This window comes from Callionymus lyra, chromosome 10 (assembly GCF_982586985.1).
Source record: "Callionymus lyra chromosome 10, fCalLyr1.hap1.1, whole genome shotgun sequence".
Lineage (NCBI taxonomy): Eukaryota > Metazoa > Chordata > Actinopteri > Syngnathiformes > Callionymidae > Callionymus > Callionymus lyra.
Genome location: NC_141827.1, coordinates 26674926 through 26693062, shown reverse-complemented (window position 1 = coordinate 26693062; position 18137 = coordinate 26674926). Strand labels below are relative to the sequence as shown.

Below are 18137 nucleotides of genomic sequence, written 5' to 3'. Positions count from 1 at the left end.
CCTCTTGTTAAGCGTTTCTTGAGGACAGAGAGAATCCTAAATGTAAGCAGATGGAAAAACATAAATATCTAAAGCAATTAAGAAACATTTGCAGTCAGATTCCCCTTCATTAGACTAATAGATGACGAACCCCTCTGATGCCTGACCCCGTCGTTGTTCCATTATACTGCTGAGCAAGTCAAAGCCACTGTGCTGACATACTTTGAGACGCGCCTTTGTTATCGACTTCCCCGTAGCTTCTGTTTGTTTATTGGCTTAATTAGCGCACTATTGTATTGGATTTTCATTCTGCGATCAGTCTTTGCTCAGCATTTCTCCGCTCGAGGCGAATCAACAGTTTGAGAGCAACATGCAGAATCTCTATACTCCCCCTTGTTGACGGTTCATTTCTTGCTTCCCCGGAGTAAAAAACCGATTGTTTTTTTTTTAACCCTCGTGTTAATCCTGTGATATCAGTCATCAGGAGAGCGGTGGAGATTCTGAGGGCAATGAAATACTTTAATCATTCTTGTAAGGATTGATCTGCATTGTTTTCCCTGCATCCAGCACAGTTATTAGTGTTGGCAAGAGCCACTTCCTCCCTCTTCGACTTAGCTGCGGCTTTATCTGCAGATGGTACTGTGATGATTGGTGAGGGAGGTTGGAAACTATTATGTTTTTCATTGGCTACTGTCTGAACGCTCAGGTTCAAAGCTCTTGGTGGGCATTTCTCAATCTTAGCTTTTCTTTCTTCTTTTCCTATCAACTATTTTTTGTTTTAAACTCGAGGCTCTGAGGCCGAATCCTGACTTATATTAAGTGGCCCACATGAGACTTCGATATCAAAAGGCGTTTTGTTACCAAAAACATCTTGTTGTAACCAGTCCAGAGTGTTTTTTTCTCTCTAAACGTCGGTCCGAGAAAATAATTGAAGAATGAAGGTCTGTAAAGACATTTAACCGGTCCGCGGTACATAAAATGGGTTGGGGACCTGTGACATAGAATTTATGTTTGTTGTTTCGGAGGCTCCGTTTGTCAATAAAGTTTCAGTTTTCTTATTAAGGAAAGTTGGATAAAAGATGTGAGGAGTTGGTGTTAAAGAAGGTTATTTAGATAAGAAACAAGATAGACGGACAGACAGACGGAGTGATATAAAAAACTTTATTGATCCCTCCAGAGATTCAAAAGAGATTGTTCACGCCAAAAAACGATCAGTAAAGAATTCAAATACAAACTGATATATATTGTTCTGAGTACATGTTCCAGCATTTAGTAGGATTCAAATAAATGTTTCTGGCTCCTCTCAGTGTCAGAGCAGTTAACCTAAAATTAACGTCTCTTGCCTGATTTTTCCAAACAAAGTTACGTAGTGAAAATAATAATGGCCACAACTAAGACAGTGCTAACATTTTTGCTGTAATGGAGTATACACAGCTGATCGAAGACCCCGTTCATTCTAAGCCTATCGTAAAGTCTCTGCATAATTAGCAGGGTTCAACCGGCTAAAACCTCTTGTGATAAAACCGCTAGATGCCGTTCTTGTTCCCATACACTCCCTCCAGATTTCTTTGCGTCTCCTGAGCCCTAAATAAATATATAAGGAGCTGCGTCCATTGCAAGGAGTACAGAATAGCCTGGCATTAATACAAATCGAAAGTGGAGAGCGCAAGATCAAGATCAAGATCGAAGTTGGTGGGAATTGCACTCGTGCAGGAATTTTGCACAGGACTCTGATGCTGACCCTAGACTCCGGAAGTATGACGTCAATCTGAACCGGCTAACTAGTCCTTAGCGTTCACACCAGGGTTTTCGCAGCAGTGAACCCCGGAAAATCCTAACCAAACCTGCTGCCGAGGTGGTTTTTGCTCAACCGGTTAAAACCCTTAAAAAACAGTTGATTTGCGTTAATACTAGGCTTATTCTAACTGATTAAACATCTCTAATCTATTCAACAGGCATCTTTGATGGTCCAGGAAGTTTGTAGTGAGTGTGATGTTACATTGTACTTTGGCACATGAACGTTTGTTCAGTACTTTAACCAAAGGCAACGTCTTTAAAAATCCAAAATCAATTACATGTTACAATTACAAGCATTACATGTTCAGGCTTCTCCCTTTTACAAATAAATATCTGGACATTAGTATTGTGGGATACTAAAGCAAACCATAATTAAACACATCTATTATTGAATCTTTGTTTGACGTGGATAAGCAAAGGTACTATTTTCCACATGGGAGAAGACATTTCCTGTCTTTCTCCGCCTGCTCTACTTATGCTTCCCTTTTGTTTTAGGAAAGACAATAGTTCAAGGTATCTTCTACTCTTCATCATGGCTCAAGTATTATTGAAAGGAGACAAATGCAATGTTTTGTGCTGCCCAACAGTCCTTAAACAATATCACTCAAAGGGTTGTATGTCGAAGTAAAGATGCTCAGCTGTCGTCACAATGCTGCATAGATGCATCTTCCTTTTTTGACACAGAAAATGTAAGGAAAGATAAAAACTATGCTTGTTTTCTTTGGAGCGTGACGATCGTCTTACATATCAAAGGACTCTCCACGACTGCTGTGAGCTCCACATGAAGCAGTGAAGTGGTTAACGTTACCCACAACACGGCTTCTCTCCACACTTGAGCCACCATTTCCTGACACCGACTGGGGTTTGGAGGATGAAATGCAATCATTCCGCTGGGACAAGAGATGCCCAAAGTCAAGAAATAATAACAGCAAACAAGATATTGAAGGAGGTCACATCTGGAGAGATAAACGGTACTACGCTTTGATGAAAAAAGCAGCAGGGGCTGACTGACTGTGGGCTGTCACTGTAAAACAGATGAAAAGTCAGACACTCTGGGGCTTTCAAGGAATTGATGAAATATTTAAAGTTGATGTAACACACAGGAAACTCAAGTTTAAATAGTTAATTTCAATTCAACATCTCAGAGATTGTCAATGTAAAAAAAGGCTTATGAATATTAGAATTCTACAGACATATGTTAAAGCATAATTTAATATAATTCAAGGGACTGAGGGAAAATTTATTTTTACGTATCATATATCAAAACACCAGTGGCTGGGTTGACACTCGATCGTGTGCAGCGAAGCAGACTTTGATCTATAGCTGAGATTTTATTCACTGAAGTCTAGGCATACGAACAAATACTTGTATGTCACCAGTACTGACAAACTTTTGGTTGTAGTAGCCAAACCAGATTCCGGTGCCTCACTTTGATTTTGTTTTAATTTTCCCTGAGAAATGTTTTGTCTAAAATACATACAATCGACATACAGTACTGTGCAAAAGTTTTAAGGCAGGTGTGAAAAAATGCTGTAAACTAAGAATGCTTTCAAAAATATAAATAACAATTGCTTATTTTTATCAATTTACAAAATGCAAAAGTGAGCGAACAAAAGATAATTCTAAGTCAATATTTGTAGTTACTACCCTTTGCCTTCAAACCAGCATCAATTCTTAAAGGTACATTCGCAAAAAGTGAGGGGTTTTGTAGGATTATAGTGAGGTGTATGATCAACCAATGATACCAAACAGTTGCTAATGATCATACATTTTTCAAGTAGATTGAAACACAGTCATCAAGTGAAAAAGATACAGCTGTGTAGAACTTAAAACTGGGTGAAGAACAGCCAAACTCTGCTACCAAGCTGAGGTTGTGGAAGACAGTTTCATGTCACAGGTCATACACCATAGCAAGACTGAGCACATAAACAAGACACAACGTAGTTATACAGAAACCAGTGGGACCAGGTAAAACCATCTACATGGAAACAAGTCCAAGCGACTCAATTATGCAAGCATAGGATCTGTGGTGCAGAAAAATGTTATCAATGCTGAGAAATACAGATACTTATCCATCAGGGAGGCGTATGATTGGCCCAAAATGTATTGTAAAGCAGGACAACGACCCTGAGCATACAGCCAATGTCATTAAGAAATATCTTCAGCATAAAGAAGAAGTCCTGGAAATGATGGTATGGCCCCACGGAGCCCTGATCTCAACATTATGGAGTCTGTCTGGGATTACATGAAGAGACAGAAGGATTTGAGAAACATCTACGGAAGATCTGTGGTTAGTTCTCCAAGATGTTTGGAACAACCTACTAGACGGAGTTCCTGAAAAACTGTGTTCACATGTACCTAGAATAATTGTTTTGAAGGCAAAGGGTGGTCACACCAAATATTGATTTGATTGGCATTTTTTAAATATAATTTTATTTTAGGAAAATGTTGCACTCTTTCAAATAAAAACAAGTTCAATTTTCAGCAATTACACCATATTAGATCTTTCTGTTACAGTTTTAATAATAATGCTGCACGTTTTTGCAATTTATTTGTAAACTGTATTAAGATATATTAATCCTCACCTGATTAATCTGCTCAAGAATTATTTGGATGTTACTCTCAAGTCAAACCTATTCTAATCACGCCCTCAGGAAGATTATAATGGTCGCTGGTGAATAATAGAACTCTTTCTGCAATTGTTTTTCATTCAAGAAAATTTTATGGGTCAGATTTCAGAAAGAAGAATTCTTTTACTGACCAATTTTTTAATTGTGTGTTTTTTTTTATTCATTTAACGTACTGAGGTCTCCTGAAATAGTAGTAATGTAAATATATTCCACAAGAACTTACCAATTGAAACTGAAGAATGTATGTTTGCTCTATATATAAAAAAAAAGGTAAAAAGAAATTGGTGTAAAAGGATTCAAATGTATGCAAGATGGCAACAATCAGAATTGCACAAAGTGATGCTAATGGTATGGTTGAGGTTTATATTTTTTTTAAAAAACTGTTTATCTTAAATACCGTGTGTGAACAGAATAGTTGAGGTGTTCAGACATCATGCTATCTATGAATTAGGTTTGAATAATGATGTCATCATGTCAATGATACGGTGGAAAATGATGTTTAATGCTGCTGCCATCATAGATGAAGTTAGCGTTCATCACACTGTTGAATATGGAGATGTCTTTGATGCTGTTGTTTGTGTTTTTACAAGAGACATTTTTTAATGAAACAATTTCAACAAGTTTATCTCCGTAAGTGTACGTGTGGCGTCTGTTAACATCGTCCTCCACGATCAGAGGAAACTTGGTTTGACATTCAAACTCTAGGAGTGTTTATACATTTAAACGTACAAAACACAAAAGATCCTCCGTTTCCTCTGATCAAGACCGAGCTTGACAAATTCACATGCATCCGAAGTGACATGAATGAAGGTCTGTGAAATTAGAAAATGTTTTCAGTGAAAGCAGCTTGACATTGAAAAACGAACTCTGATAAAGTCTACTTTGGTAACCATGGCAACATGCAGTACAGGTGTCGGAGCATAAGGCTCCAAAGAAAGTGAATTTGTTGCTAGGGGATTGAATCTGGGTGTGAGAACTAACAATTAAGATAAAAGACGAGAACATGGACAACAGAATCTGGAGGGAGAGGAAATGTCACACATTTATTCATAGTTAAAAATACTATTGCGATCTACCATTGTCAGTCTCCTCTACCTTCCAAAATAAGGTAGGAGATGCATCCGGCTGGTCATGGGGTCATGACCAGTGGTGATGCATGTTGGGAGCCAAAGTTGGCCTCTGGTTTCATCCAACAGACGAGCAGCTGCGACTCAATTTGGTGCCAAAGCTTGTTTGTACCGGAGGCTGTTGCCGCACTGCAGGTCGTTGCTTTTAAGCAATTTGAGACAAGGCCACTCACGTGCATGTTGTGACCCCTGTCTGTCTCCCGAGTGACATCAATCACTTTTCTCATCGTGAGCCACGGTTAAAATGTAAAGTAGCCATTAGCACAATGTTGCTTTTTGGTTAAATTAAGTGTCGCTTCGCTTTAGTTCTCAGTTGAAAATTGGGTGCCGACATTATAAAAATTCCCAAAGCTCCTTGAAAGGGTTGAATTTGTATGACAAAACTCATATTTTCTCTGAGAAAAAAAAGTGCTAAAAGCCTGGAAAAAAAACTTGAATCGTCATTATAGAGGTTCAAATCAGTGAATGTCATTTTGTTTTTAAACTTTTCAATCAGTAAACAATTTAAACTGAAAAATTTAAGGGCACTTTGTACCACACATTTGTATTTGTATCCGATTTCCAATCAACCCTTGTGTTATCTCCAAGAGACAACACAAGGGATACTACAAACATGTTTGTTTTAGGGCCTTCAGGTCACCTGGACCTTGAGGTCAGAGTCCAAAAACTTACAGAAGTTGATTGGGAACTTTGGGTAAATTGACTGTGGGTATGAGTGGGGTGTGTGAATCGTTGTTTGTCTTTTTGTGCTCTGTGACTGGTGTCCTGTCCAGGGTCTCCCCTCTCTCCCGAAGGAACTGGGATAGACTCCAGCTAAATATTTGGTAGTTATTAATTGAAAGGGTCTTTTTTTTGCATTGTACAATTGCTTGAGTAAAACTACTTTCAGCCGATCAGTATATTTTAATGCAGTAAAAGCACATTTCCCTGCACCCTAAAACCTCCTCCGAGAGAGCGAGCTTCTGACAATACCTCTGGTCTCTTTAAGACAGTGTAACAACATGTTCATTATAAATACGTCAGCAGGAACAGTTCCTCAACATCCTTCGCCATTCATCAGACAAAAAAGAAAAAGGAAAGGCAACAACAAAAAAATGTATAATTTATTTTCCTGTGTTCATTACCAAAGTGCACAATGAGCTTCACAATGAAGCATGAAATGAAATGACAGACAAACTAAAAGCCTCAGAGGTGCGACATATCACGGTAATGACTAACGGTAGCACATTAAAGACATACACTCTAAACATCTGATCTAGTTTTTGATGGGCTGCAGAATGTCCAACGTAAAAGCATAAATATGTTAAAATAATGGAGTCGACTTGCTGACAAATGAGCTGGATTTGTGGATAATCCATTGACACGAAAACCAAATCAAACCAGATGTGTGACTGACTCTGTTACAAGAACAAGATTATTGAGTTTGTATTCAAGAAGGAACAACGGTCTCCGTGGCCGAACCATCTTCTGCTGAACTACAATCTCAGAAGATATTTTGTCACAGAAATTGAGGACGATAGATTTCCCTCAAGACACGGTTTCTGGGCCACTTTTGTTCCTTAAGTACCTCGAGCATATGGCAAATGGGACATGATGTGGCTGTGAGCTGACACAGGCGACGCTGTATAACATAAATGTGGCAATGCTCCGTTCACACGGTGAGTTACGTGTTTGGAGTTTCTATTGTTCACGGGAGCAACTTTTAATTTGATTTAGTGTAAAATAAAATATGTATCAACCTTTGTACATCCATTCTCATTACTCCAGATCTTTCTATATTCATATATACTTGTTTGAAACATTTTAATCATCTTTTAAATAAAAAAAATTGAAATATTTTGTTCAATTGTTTGTTATTTGGGTTTATTTTTCAGTTGAACTTCTACTAAATACAGTCGGAGACTAAATCTAGAAAATGGTGCATGTACAAAAATATTCAGATGTTTGAATCTGCACATACACACAAATAAAAAGCCATTTGTCTTTGTACATCCCAATTAACGTAGACTTAATTGCATGCTTGTTCGTCCCTTTTCACGCCCTCATTTACATATTTAAATCATATTTAAATGAAGCAGAGTCCGTGATTTTTCTTTACGCAATCAGAAATAACAAACGAAAACATGAATTTAAACTGGATTCACAGTCTATACATTTTAAACTTATGTTTTTTGTTGTAAAAGATTTTTCAGATAAAACCTTATTTAATGTAGTTACATATTATCTATATGTCCACACATTTGTCCATAATTCTTCTCAAAACCCACCTTTTAATCATCACTTACAACACCTAAGAAATCACTGTTTTACTGTATTACTGTAAGTATTGTCCAACTGTATCTTTCTTGTTAGTTTGTTTGTTTTTGTGTTTTTTTAATGCATCTTTGAGTATCAGGAAAAGCGCTATATTAAAACCTTTGTATTGTTATTATATCCGATTATCTGTTATGTGAACATGGAGTTATGGTGTTGATGAGAATGCATCTAATTTATACTTTATATACAGCCAAAAACTCTTCCTACAGTCATTAAATCTATTTTACATTTTCAATGTCAGACTAGTTTTGTTTTCCGTTGTGAAGGGTAAACAAAAAAGCTTTATTGATAGTGGAGGCTGCAGTTTGGACGGAAATACGATCCATTTATGTGAGCACCATCTCATACATATTCATTTATTTGAAATGAGATTAAGATTTCTGGTGGTTTCATTAAACTCATGGAAATAGAAAAAAGCACTTTCGAGTGCAGATATTTCCACCGCTTGTGATTCCAGTGGGCAGATGAGTCAAACAGAATCGCTCTTTTCTTCGTTAACTCCTCCCTCGGGAGCACTCATTAATATTCTGCAGCTTTGTAAACAATTAACACCGAGAGAGAAAACAACTGCCGTCCCTGTTGATTCACAAGATTTGACCAAGTGTAAAAAATTCTTCACAAGCTTGTTTCCGATTTAATGGGCCCGGCTTGTTATGAGCAGGAATAGAATCCAATCAAGTGGTGTTGTTGAGTCGGGTCAAACTGATGGTCGTATTAAACCTAGCGCGGCAGAAAATTAAACAAACAAGTCAGCGAATGTGGCGCAAAAAAAAAATAAAAAAAATATTGAGAAACTTTTTCTCCTGTGTGCAATTATAAGATGTCTCCTTCATGTTTCTTTTTTCAGCAGCAGGGAACCATCTTCCCCCTTTTACTGAAAATGGGTCACTGACACAGCAGATGCTGAACATACAACATGAAATTAAACTGTAGTTTTTACAGTCTCTCACTAAGTAAACTTAGTAGGATGAGGTCTTAGGTCAAAATGTGAAAAACTTGATGTAATGGCTATAATTTAATATAACGACTGTTGTTCAGAATTACAGCTTTTAGCCAACATTTGGATCTATTACTGTCACTCATTTATAATTATACTTCTGTATGTGGGCCAATTTAAAACCCATTTTTAATTACTTATGTGTCAAACTTTGTTCATTTTTATAATTTGTACTAATAAAGCTGCAAAAGTATCATGGTACTTCGATTATCTTTGTATTTGTTTTTTATTTTTTGTATTTTGTTTAAACTTATTTGATTAATTACTATACTAAATACATATACTACACATTGTTTATTAGGTCTCCTTAAGATTCCATATAATTTCTGTACTACATGTTATGTAGTAGTTGTGTTATTATTTTTTGAAGGTCCGGAATTAAAAACATTCCTTCGGGTAATTCAGGTACGAAGCCATGGATGTTATTCTTTTTTAAATCTTGTTACAGTAAAACATCTCAAAATAATCTAATCTTGAGATAATCGTATCTTGTGATATTCATATCTAAACTGCTCATCAAAAAATTCAATCTGTAAGACTGAATCTCCTCAACCGCCGAAGTCCAAGTGTTAAAATAATTAAAATAATACCTTTTGTGGCTAAACTGTACAGAATCCCTGTACTAGTCGGACCTAAATCAGATCATTAGATACAAGTATCTTGATAGTAGAATACCACCAGATACTAATATCTCCATATATAAATACTACCAGATATGACTATCAAGAGATACAGATATTAAGAGATATACATATAACAAGATACCAATATCTCCAGGTTTGAATATCAAGAGATACACATGTCCAGATATTAATACTATCAAATACAAAATCTCCAGATATGAGTATCACTAGATAGAAATATCTCAAGAGATGAGTATCACTAAAAAGAAATATCTCAAAATATGAGTATCACTTGTTAGAAATATCTCCAGATGAGTATCAATAGATAGAAATATCTCCAGATATGAGCATCACTAGATAGAAACATCTCAAGATATGAGTATCCCTTGATATAAATATCTCAAGATATGAGTATCACTTAATAGAAATATCTCAAGATATGAGTATCACTAGATAGAAATATCTCAAGATATGAGTATCACTTGTTAGAAATATCTCCAGATATGAGTATCATAGATAGAAATATCTCAAGATATGAGTATCACTAGATAGAAATATCCCAAGATATGAGTATCACTAGATAGAAATATCTCAAGTTATGTGTATCACTTGATAGAAATATCTCCAGATATGAGTATCACTAGATATAAATATCTCCAGATATGAGTATCACTAGATAGAAACATCTCAAGATATGAGTATCCCTTGATATAAATATCTCAAGATATGAGTATCACTTGATAGAAATATCTCAAGAGATGAGTATCACTTGATTGATTATTAAATATTTTTTCATGTATATGAATTTCACATGGGTCGTCTATTTAGCCTCTAATTGTTCCCCCTAACATTTAATATTGGAGCTGGAATGTTCTAATTCTCCATCACGCAGTATATAATTTCCCTCAGGTTCTTCAAAACTAACCAGATGTTTGTGATTGATTATTTAACGTGTCCTTGTCTCTCGCAGATGTACATCCAAACCACCACACTGACCATCTCCGTGAGTCTGAGCGCCTCCGTCTCCTTGGGTTTGCTCTACATGCCCAAAGTCTACGTGGTCCTCTTCCACCCGGAACAGAATGTCCCCAAACGCACCCGCAGCCTAAAGGCCGTGGTGACCGCCGCCACCATGTCCAACAAGTTCAACCCCAAAGCTGGACTCAGACCCAACGGAGAAGCCAAGACGGAGCTGTGTGAGAGCCTGGAGACGCAGGGTGAGATCCACAGTCGTACCATTGAAGCTAAAACCTCTCCCAATTCAAATCATATAAAACAAGTTATTTAATTCAAAATTACTTCAAAAGTGAGTCAATTCAAAGAGTGACACATCACTTCTTTCTTTTAAATGACTGAAAACAACTGTGACCTCAATAAAAAGCTAAAATAGCTGTCTTACCTATTAGCAGAATAGTGTAGCTGTTGTTTATTTCAAAATAGTGGACTTGCTTTTATTTCTGTTATTATTGGTATTCTTTTGGGGAAGAATTGTGCCTTTGTAATGAAGTGAGTGAATGGCTTTGCCGGACAAATGTGGATAGAGGGAGTTGAGCCAAAATGAAGGGCAGCAACACATTTGTCCCTCATGTCTTTAACCATTTTCAAATGTTAAATACATCATTTCACCCGGGAAAAATTAAACCGAAACAGAAATAAAACCCTTGAAATCACGGTGGTTCAGTCTGATTATCAGCCTTATACCTCGGAACCGAAGCTATAATGGAACCATCTGTACTTATCCCTGGTTTCACAATATGCAAAGGCAGAGCGACTGAAATGATTCACAAGTGATGCTCGAAAATATCTCACAGTCACACATCGTTCCTGTTGAAAAGAGCAAAGATAACTTCTTGCAATTAACTATTTAGATACATGAAAACGTTGGTCAAGGAAGATGAAGATGAAGCTTAATGTTACACACGGGACCATATCTTCTCCCTTAAGTCAACAGCAATCATAGGAATTTGTGCGACTGTCGTCTGGTATAAATTAATAATTTGTCTATTCAGTTTTTAGATTTGACATTACAAATGGCAAAAGGTTGCCTTGATAAAGGCAGGGGTCTACTGCAATCTCTGGATTGACAGTGACACCAAGCTTCTGAACACTGTCCTATAGTGATGTGTTGCTGAGGCTTCATGAAACACCTGATGAGGTTTCATGATCGAAATTTTGAGAAAACCACTAGATGGCACTCTTGGTTTGAAAATTATACCAGACTTCCTTGGATTAGTAGATCAGAGCCAAAGATTAAAAAGCAGTGACATCTAGTGGCCTTTCAAAGTGAAGTCACTGTATCATGATACCACATCAGCTGTTTCATGAAGCCTCACCGACTCATCAGAAATCACACAAAACCAATAAGGCAAGACAGTCGACAGGGGTTTCATTTGTTGAAAAAAATAACAAATAGGCTTATTTAAAAATAAATAAATAAAAGCAACTTGTATCATTTTTAGAATTTATAAAGAGGTTCATTAATTTTCACTTGAAGATATCTTTAACTAAGGGATCGGGAAATGACCACAGATTTATGGTCTTAACTAACTTGTCACAAGACGTCAGTGAAGCCCTTTTCTCAACTAGTTATTATAAGAAACTTCTCATCCCAGAGTACAAGAAAAGTTGCTGTAGCTTCCGGGACTGTGTTGTGTTAATAAAAATACAGAATAAAATACCAAAGTTAAACATACAAAACTGCCAGATTTTTACTTCTCTTTTGAATTCCAATCTATTGGTTCGTTTCAGAAGTCTGAGCTCAATCTCTGAATTGGCTGATTTTCACCAGCAAGCGAGGGACACGTTTGCACTGACAAACAATCGTATATAGACGGGCTCGTTAAAGGAGTCGTTACCTTCTCTGTCCTCGCTTGATTACCTGACAGAGATTCATGGTTGTCGCTGAGCCGCACTCATGTGAATGAGTCTGGAGCGAGCAGTGGCTTCCACTTATAGGCTCCATAAATCTCACAGATCTCAGTGAGTTCTGCATATGTTAAAAGTAATAGGCAGGCAATTTATGTTGCTCAGAAACCTGACCGGGTTTAACCGTTTGGCTTGGTCGCTGTACGAAAACTCCTAAACCAGTACAATTGCAATAAAACAAGAATATTCTGTAGAAAATACTGTGTGGTCTGACACATTAAACAGCCTTTATTTGGCTTACAAAAAAAATCGGAATAAATATAATCAGAAGTGATACTTTGATTCACTACATAGAGAGACTCAAGCGTGAACCTGTTTTTTACAGCAGACAGTATCACTTGCGAGAAATTTTTGATGTACGCAAAATTCCAGATTCCACAGAAAAAGCATGCTGAGAATAAGTTCTCCATCCCCTCACGCCAGTCGAGAAGAAAAGGAAACAAGACTTTTTTTTTGTCATGGCATATGTGCCTGAACAAGCGAGAAGGATGCGAATATTGATAGCCATTTATCCTGATGGTGCTTCAGTTTACGGGGGCCAGTAAAGTGCACGGCCATTTGAATAAGCACCATTTGTCAATGTCACCGCTGCTGTGGATATTTGGTTTGATGAAATTGGAAAAAATCTTGTTGGGGTGGCGGGCTGGGGGGAGGTTAAGGGAGGTAGCTCGCCCAGATGACTAGATCTAGTGGCCATATGTCAAGATTTATCTGCTCCACCTCAGCAAATCAGCTAACACGGTCACCAGAGAGCCGGGAGTCTTGATGGGAAAGAACATGGAGTGGGCTGTCGATGGTGCGTTGGGGGTTGTGGGGGGGTTGCACTGTAAACACAAGTGGTGGTGGTAAAACACAGAGAGTGGTTTTCGAGATAACAACAGGGGAGCTCAATGTTTGTCCAGTTCACACCAACACATAGAATTATTTCATCCCTTTCAGAGAGTTTCCTTATTATCAATGCTAATCTTTCACTTGATTTAGAACAAACAAATACTTTCCATGATAAATGCATAAATCAACATGAATTTATTTAATAACAATTATCAACCAAACATATCGGACAAACATATAAGACAAACATTTGTAAGACAAACACAGGAAAATCAAGGAAAAGCCTGAACAAATAAAAGTGTCTTAGGGTGTTTCTTGAAGGAGTCAGTAGATCCACCAAACACAGAGGGAGAGGAAGATTGTTCCAAAGCTTAGGAGCAACAGCCTGGAAGGATTTCTCTCCTCTGGTCCTGAAGTGTGTTCAGGTACCATCAGTAGATTCTGATCCACACACCTCAGAGCCCGAGCTGGGGTGTAAGGCTGGATCAGATCACTGATGGAAGGTCTGACCATGAATAGATCTGAAAGTAAGAACCAGAATTTTAAAGTTGATCCTGAAAGAAACTGGCAGCCAGTGAAGAGTTTTAAGGATCGGAGAAATGTGAGTTCTTCTACTAGAGCAGGTCAGAATTCTCGCTGCAGAGTTTGTATCAACTGCAGGCGAGACAAATCCTTCTTGTTAAGACATGAAAATAAACTGTTACAATAGTCCAGGCGAGAAGACACAAACACATGGATTGTAGGCTCCAGATCGTGTTGTGACATCATTTTCCTAAATTCAGAATTTTTTTTCAGTTGAAGGTTTCTGGTCAGTTTTCTTCAGTGTTGAACTAGAGAAATGTCTGTCAAATACAAGCAATGCCAGCAAAAATATGTGTTTCTATGTGTTGGTAAATAGAAAACCTTTCACATTTTTGGAGTATATATAAATGTTTCATATTTATAGTTTTAGGGTCTTTGATGTGATTTTCTATTTTAAAACCAATACAACAAATCTCCATTTCTTTCCTTTTTCAAACAGAACTTGATTTTGCTCTCTCTCTAAACCATCTCTTTACTCTGTTCTCTCACAGGTTTTCCGACGAAGCAAACATACATCAGCTACAGCAACCATGCAATCTAAGAGACAAAGCTTCTTATCTCTATTCTGGATTTCCACCTGATGGGAAAAAAAAAAAACATGCAGCAGCCGCTGATGGAAAATAAAATGGATGTTTCAATGTGCAAGAGATCAATGTTGGAGATCATAAAAGCATTTCCCAAAGACGAGACATGATGAGGAGAGACCACAATGAGGTGCAGGGAACCAGGAACAGATAAAGAGACTATTGAATGGTACCATCTTCTGTCAGCCTCACAGGAATAAATATCTATCTACAAAGTATATTTAAAAAAAAATGCATGGCAGAGGCCTGAAGAGAGGAGCTTTCAGATGGTGTTCACATTTCAGCTACGCCCACCTCTCTGTCATCTCAAGACGACTGACTGAACGAAAACTCACGAATACGTTCAGGTGTTTTCAGACTACACTTCATCTCTCAAGCCCTCACAGCGGATTACTCAAACATTCTTCATGCGTTTCTAACAAGTGTGTGTTTCTTATTTCACCCAAAACGACTGAACATCATCTCGAATAAAAATGTAACAAATGAATTCTGCCCCCACCGTCATCCAAGAGGGAAGTCCACAAGAGGGTCTCTGCCAATTTTCAGCATGCCACTTTCAACATCCTGTGTTGTGTTGTTATAAGAAAAGAAAAGTACAAAAAATATATATTTGGAATGCGTTTAAACTCTGTTGCAGCGTCGTTCAATTTGTTTGGGGCCCACTGCCTGTTGTACGTTCAAAAAAATGTTCTCAAATGGTGAAGGTCTAGTGAGTGTTTATCTGTGCTTAAGTGAGGCCACGATTGATATTACCAGCTGCCCCTGAGGCTGCCACTGCCATCTGCATACCTAATGTGCTTTTAAACGTTGGCTCATAGCTAAAACTAAAAAAAAGCATTTTAGCTTGAGAGATTTCTACCGTCGTCCAGGATGACCCCTCCCATCACTGCCACCACCTATCTTGTCCGTCACATGTAGCAAGAGGCTCTCCAGATCCATTAGACGGGAAATTAAAGAGAAGCTTAACCTTGGGAGGACGGTTGCCGTACGTCCTGATACACATATCCGTGATACACGGGGGGGTGGGGAGTCCTCCTCGGGCACTTTGGTGATGAGTGGGGAGGAGTCCCAAAGTCTAATGGCCTCTAAACAAACTCAAATCTAATTGCTAAAAGTATGCAATGACTTTATCGTTCACCCCTGTGCTTGCCGAACAGAATATCCTGCAGTAGAAAAAGCCCTCCGATGTCTTGGGGAAAAACTTTGTTGGCTCATTTGTGTTGTGAGTTAAATGCTGCTTTTCATGTCTCGACATCGTAATACTTTTCCGAAACATCATTTGTGTTGCCGAAATAAAAACGTGAGTGCTGACCAAAATTAAGTGGCAAGTTAATGTATGTTATTATATAGATTGATGATGTCTGCTTTATGTCCTGACATATACTTAAAAATTGGGAAAAAATGTACAAAAAAAGATACAGTGCCTGGCTATGTATTTGTAAAACCTCATGAAAACTAATGAAGTGTGTGAAGCATGTTTTGGTTTGTTTTTTTGTTTTTTATTTGGTCTTTTTTTATACAAAAACTTTATTTCTATTAAAAATCTTTTAAAAGCTAACCGTCAACTTCTTGTGTTTTGGTTGTTTCTGGGTAAGTTTTTCCTGGTTGAACACGGAAATGGGGATTTATGAAAAAGTATACGATACTATTACTAAAATAGATGTAAGCAGAACTGACTCCTGGAGAAGGTTTAGATTTCAGCCTCTTTTATCGGTTTTTGGGATATTTATTTCATTAAAAAGAAAGTTTTGTTTTGAGAAAGTGATGAGACAGTACTTGAATAAATCACTTGACTTATTCACACATGGGGTAAGGAAACTCTAGTGTTAAACCTAAAGAATAAGAAGACATTATTTAATATCTGTTGTATCACATATAATTGTCTGAAAGATGTTTTACCTTTTTCAAAAGACAGGATTTTCTCGAAAGTCATATAAGCCCGTGACTGCCAAGGTACTACTTCAGTTAAGTTTAATAAAAAGAAAAACGGTGAAAAATATTAAAACACAAACTCTATCTGTTGTTGTAGAGAAACCTGGTGTCGTGCCGAATCAGCGTTATGAGGAGATGCATTTTAATGCACGATAAGGTTTTTTCCAGGTCATGCCTTTTTATTTTTTGTTTCATCTTTCATCCGGTTCGCCAACAGTAAACCGGTCCCTTGTGCAAAAAAAAGGTTGGGGACCCCTGCTCTACACCATTGTTCCCCAGTCCCCGGTCCTGAAGACATTTGTAAGCGAGCCACAAAGAAAGAAGAAAACTCAATAAATAATCGATTTCATTGATTATTACTGCATGAAAGGTGTTTCATTAAAATAATAAACTTAAGTTAGTAGGTAAAGGTTATTTCTAAAGCGCCTTTCTACACCAGAGTCACAAAACAATAAACAGTTAAAACTATATACTATATAACACACATAAGACAAACACAGGAGTCCCAGAAAAACATTAGCATGTGACTTTTTAGTGTAAATAACACAAAATATTTAGAAGCAAAACTTCTCTTTTAGAGTCCTCATTCTATATAAAAACTTCTATAACACAAACTCACACATTGACACAAAGTGTCTAAGCTATAAAACACACACATACACAACACTATTGCGGCATACAATCAAATATACATAGATGCAAATAAACAAACTTCTAGTTTCCACCAGTATTTATTCTATCTGAATGTGGGTCCCTGAATATAATCCTGACATTTAACTTTGTCCACGGTGCAGAAAAGGATGGGGACCACTGCTCCGCACAACCTAAAAGGAGATTTTACATATATATATATATATATATATTTATATATATATTGTATCTGCATGAAAAAGAAAAAACTAAATTCCATTAGGATATTTCTCTTTGTTGCATGCGAACCATCTTGCAAATGGAAAGACCTACTGTAACTTGGTGGTATATTCTAAATTTCGAAATAGGCGGCACACTCAGACAGCAGGATTCAACATTAAAATAAGACGTCTTTTGTCGAGCAAACTGATGGACCTGATATTTTTTGCTCATTTATAACGTTAAACATGTTATGACAGGCTGTGTAAAATCCAATTAAGGTCTGCTAATGGCTTTCTTGTGAAGGCAGCTCTACAATAATTAGCATAAATAAATATTATAAAATCTATTTTGAATCATAAAACTGCACACACGGTACCTTCCAATTATCTCAATCTTAAGACACACATATATATATGATAAAAAAGCTGTGAGACCGTGTGTGTTGATGATATAATATGAGAATAAATATAAACTTTATGCAAGAAAAACAACAACTCCCTTGGCGGTTAAGACTATTACAGCCATCTTCTAAATCATAGGTTGCCACAATTTCTCTAATAATGGCCTTGGAAGGACAAAGAATCAGAATATTTTTTTTTTAAATGAAAGGTTAGTCAGCATCTCAATCGAAGGCTTTGTATACAGAGTTCTCAGCGACCTCCGTATTCTCTGCACATCCAGTACTGGCAACCCACATTGGGGGTGTATGTGGGGGGAGAGGGGGGGGTGACAGTTGTATGGTGAATGCAAACCCACGCAGAGGATTACTGCAATTAGTTGAGTGCTCTGTGAAGACAAGATACACCAGCACGTTAAGATGCTGTAAAGCTGGTGTTGGTGTATAGTTGGTGATTCGGATTCAATTCTGAAATCTGCTCTTTATTGAACGGTGTTTTCCTTCTGACTTGAAAAGAAAAAATAACTTTAAGTTGTATCTGTGATTTGATGGCAAAAGCATCCTT

General features: G+C 37.3%; 1 protein-coding gene across 2 annotated transcripts in view; it reads left to right on the top strand.

Moving 5' to 3' along the window:
- Positions 1-15807, top strand: part of LOC148071275 (metabotropic glutamate receptor 4-like) — a 232898-nt gene extending 217091 nt beyond the window's left edge. For both annotated transcript variants that reach the window (XM_087800960.1, XM_087800961.1), the window contains exons 10-11: positions 10440-10686; positions 14299-15807. In XM_087800960.1, the coding sequence (XP_087657086.1) occupies positions 10440-10686; positions 14299-14348 (297 nt within the window). In that variant the 3' untranslated portion in view covers positions 14349-15807. The remainder of the gene's footprint in view (positions 1-10439; positions 10687-14298) is intronic.
- Positions 15808-18137: the final 2330 nt, after the last annotated feature.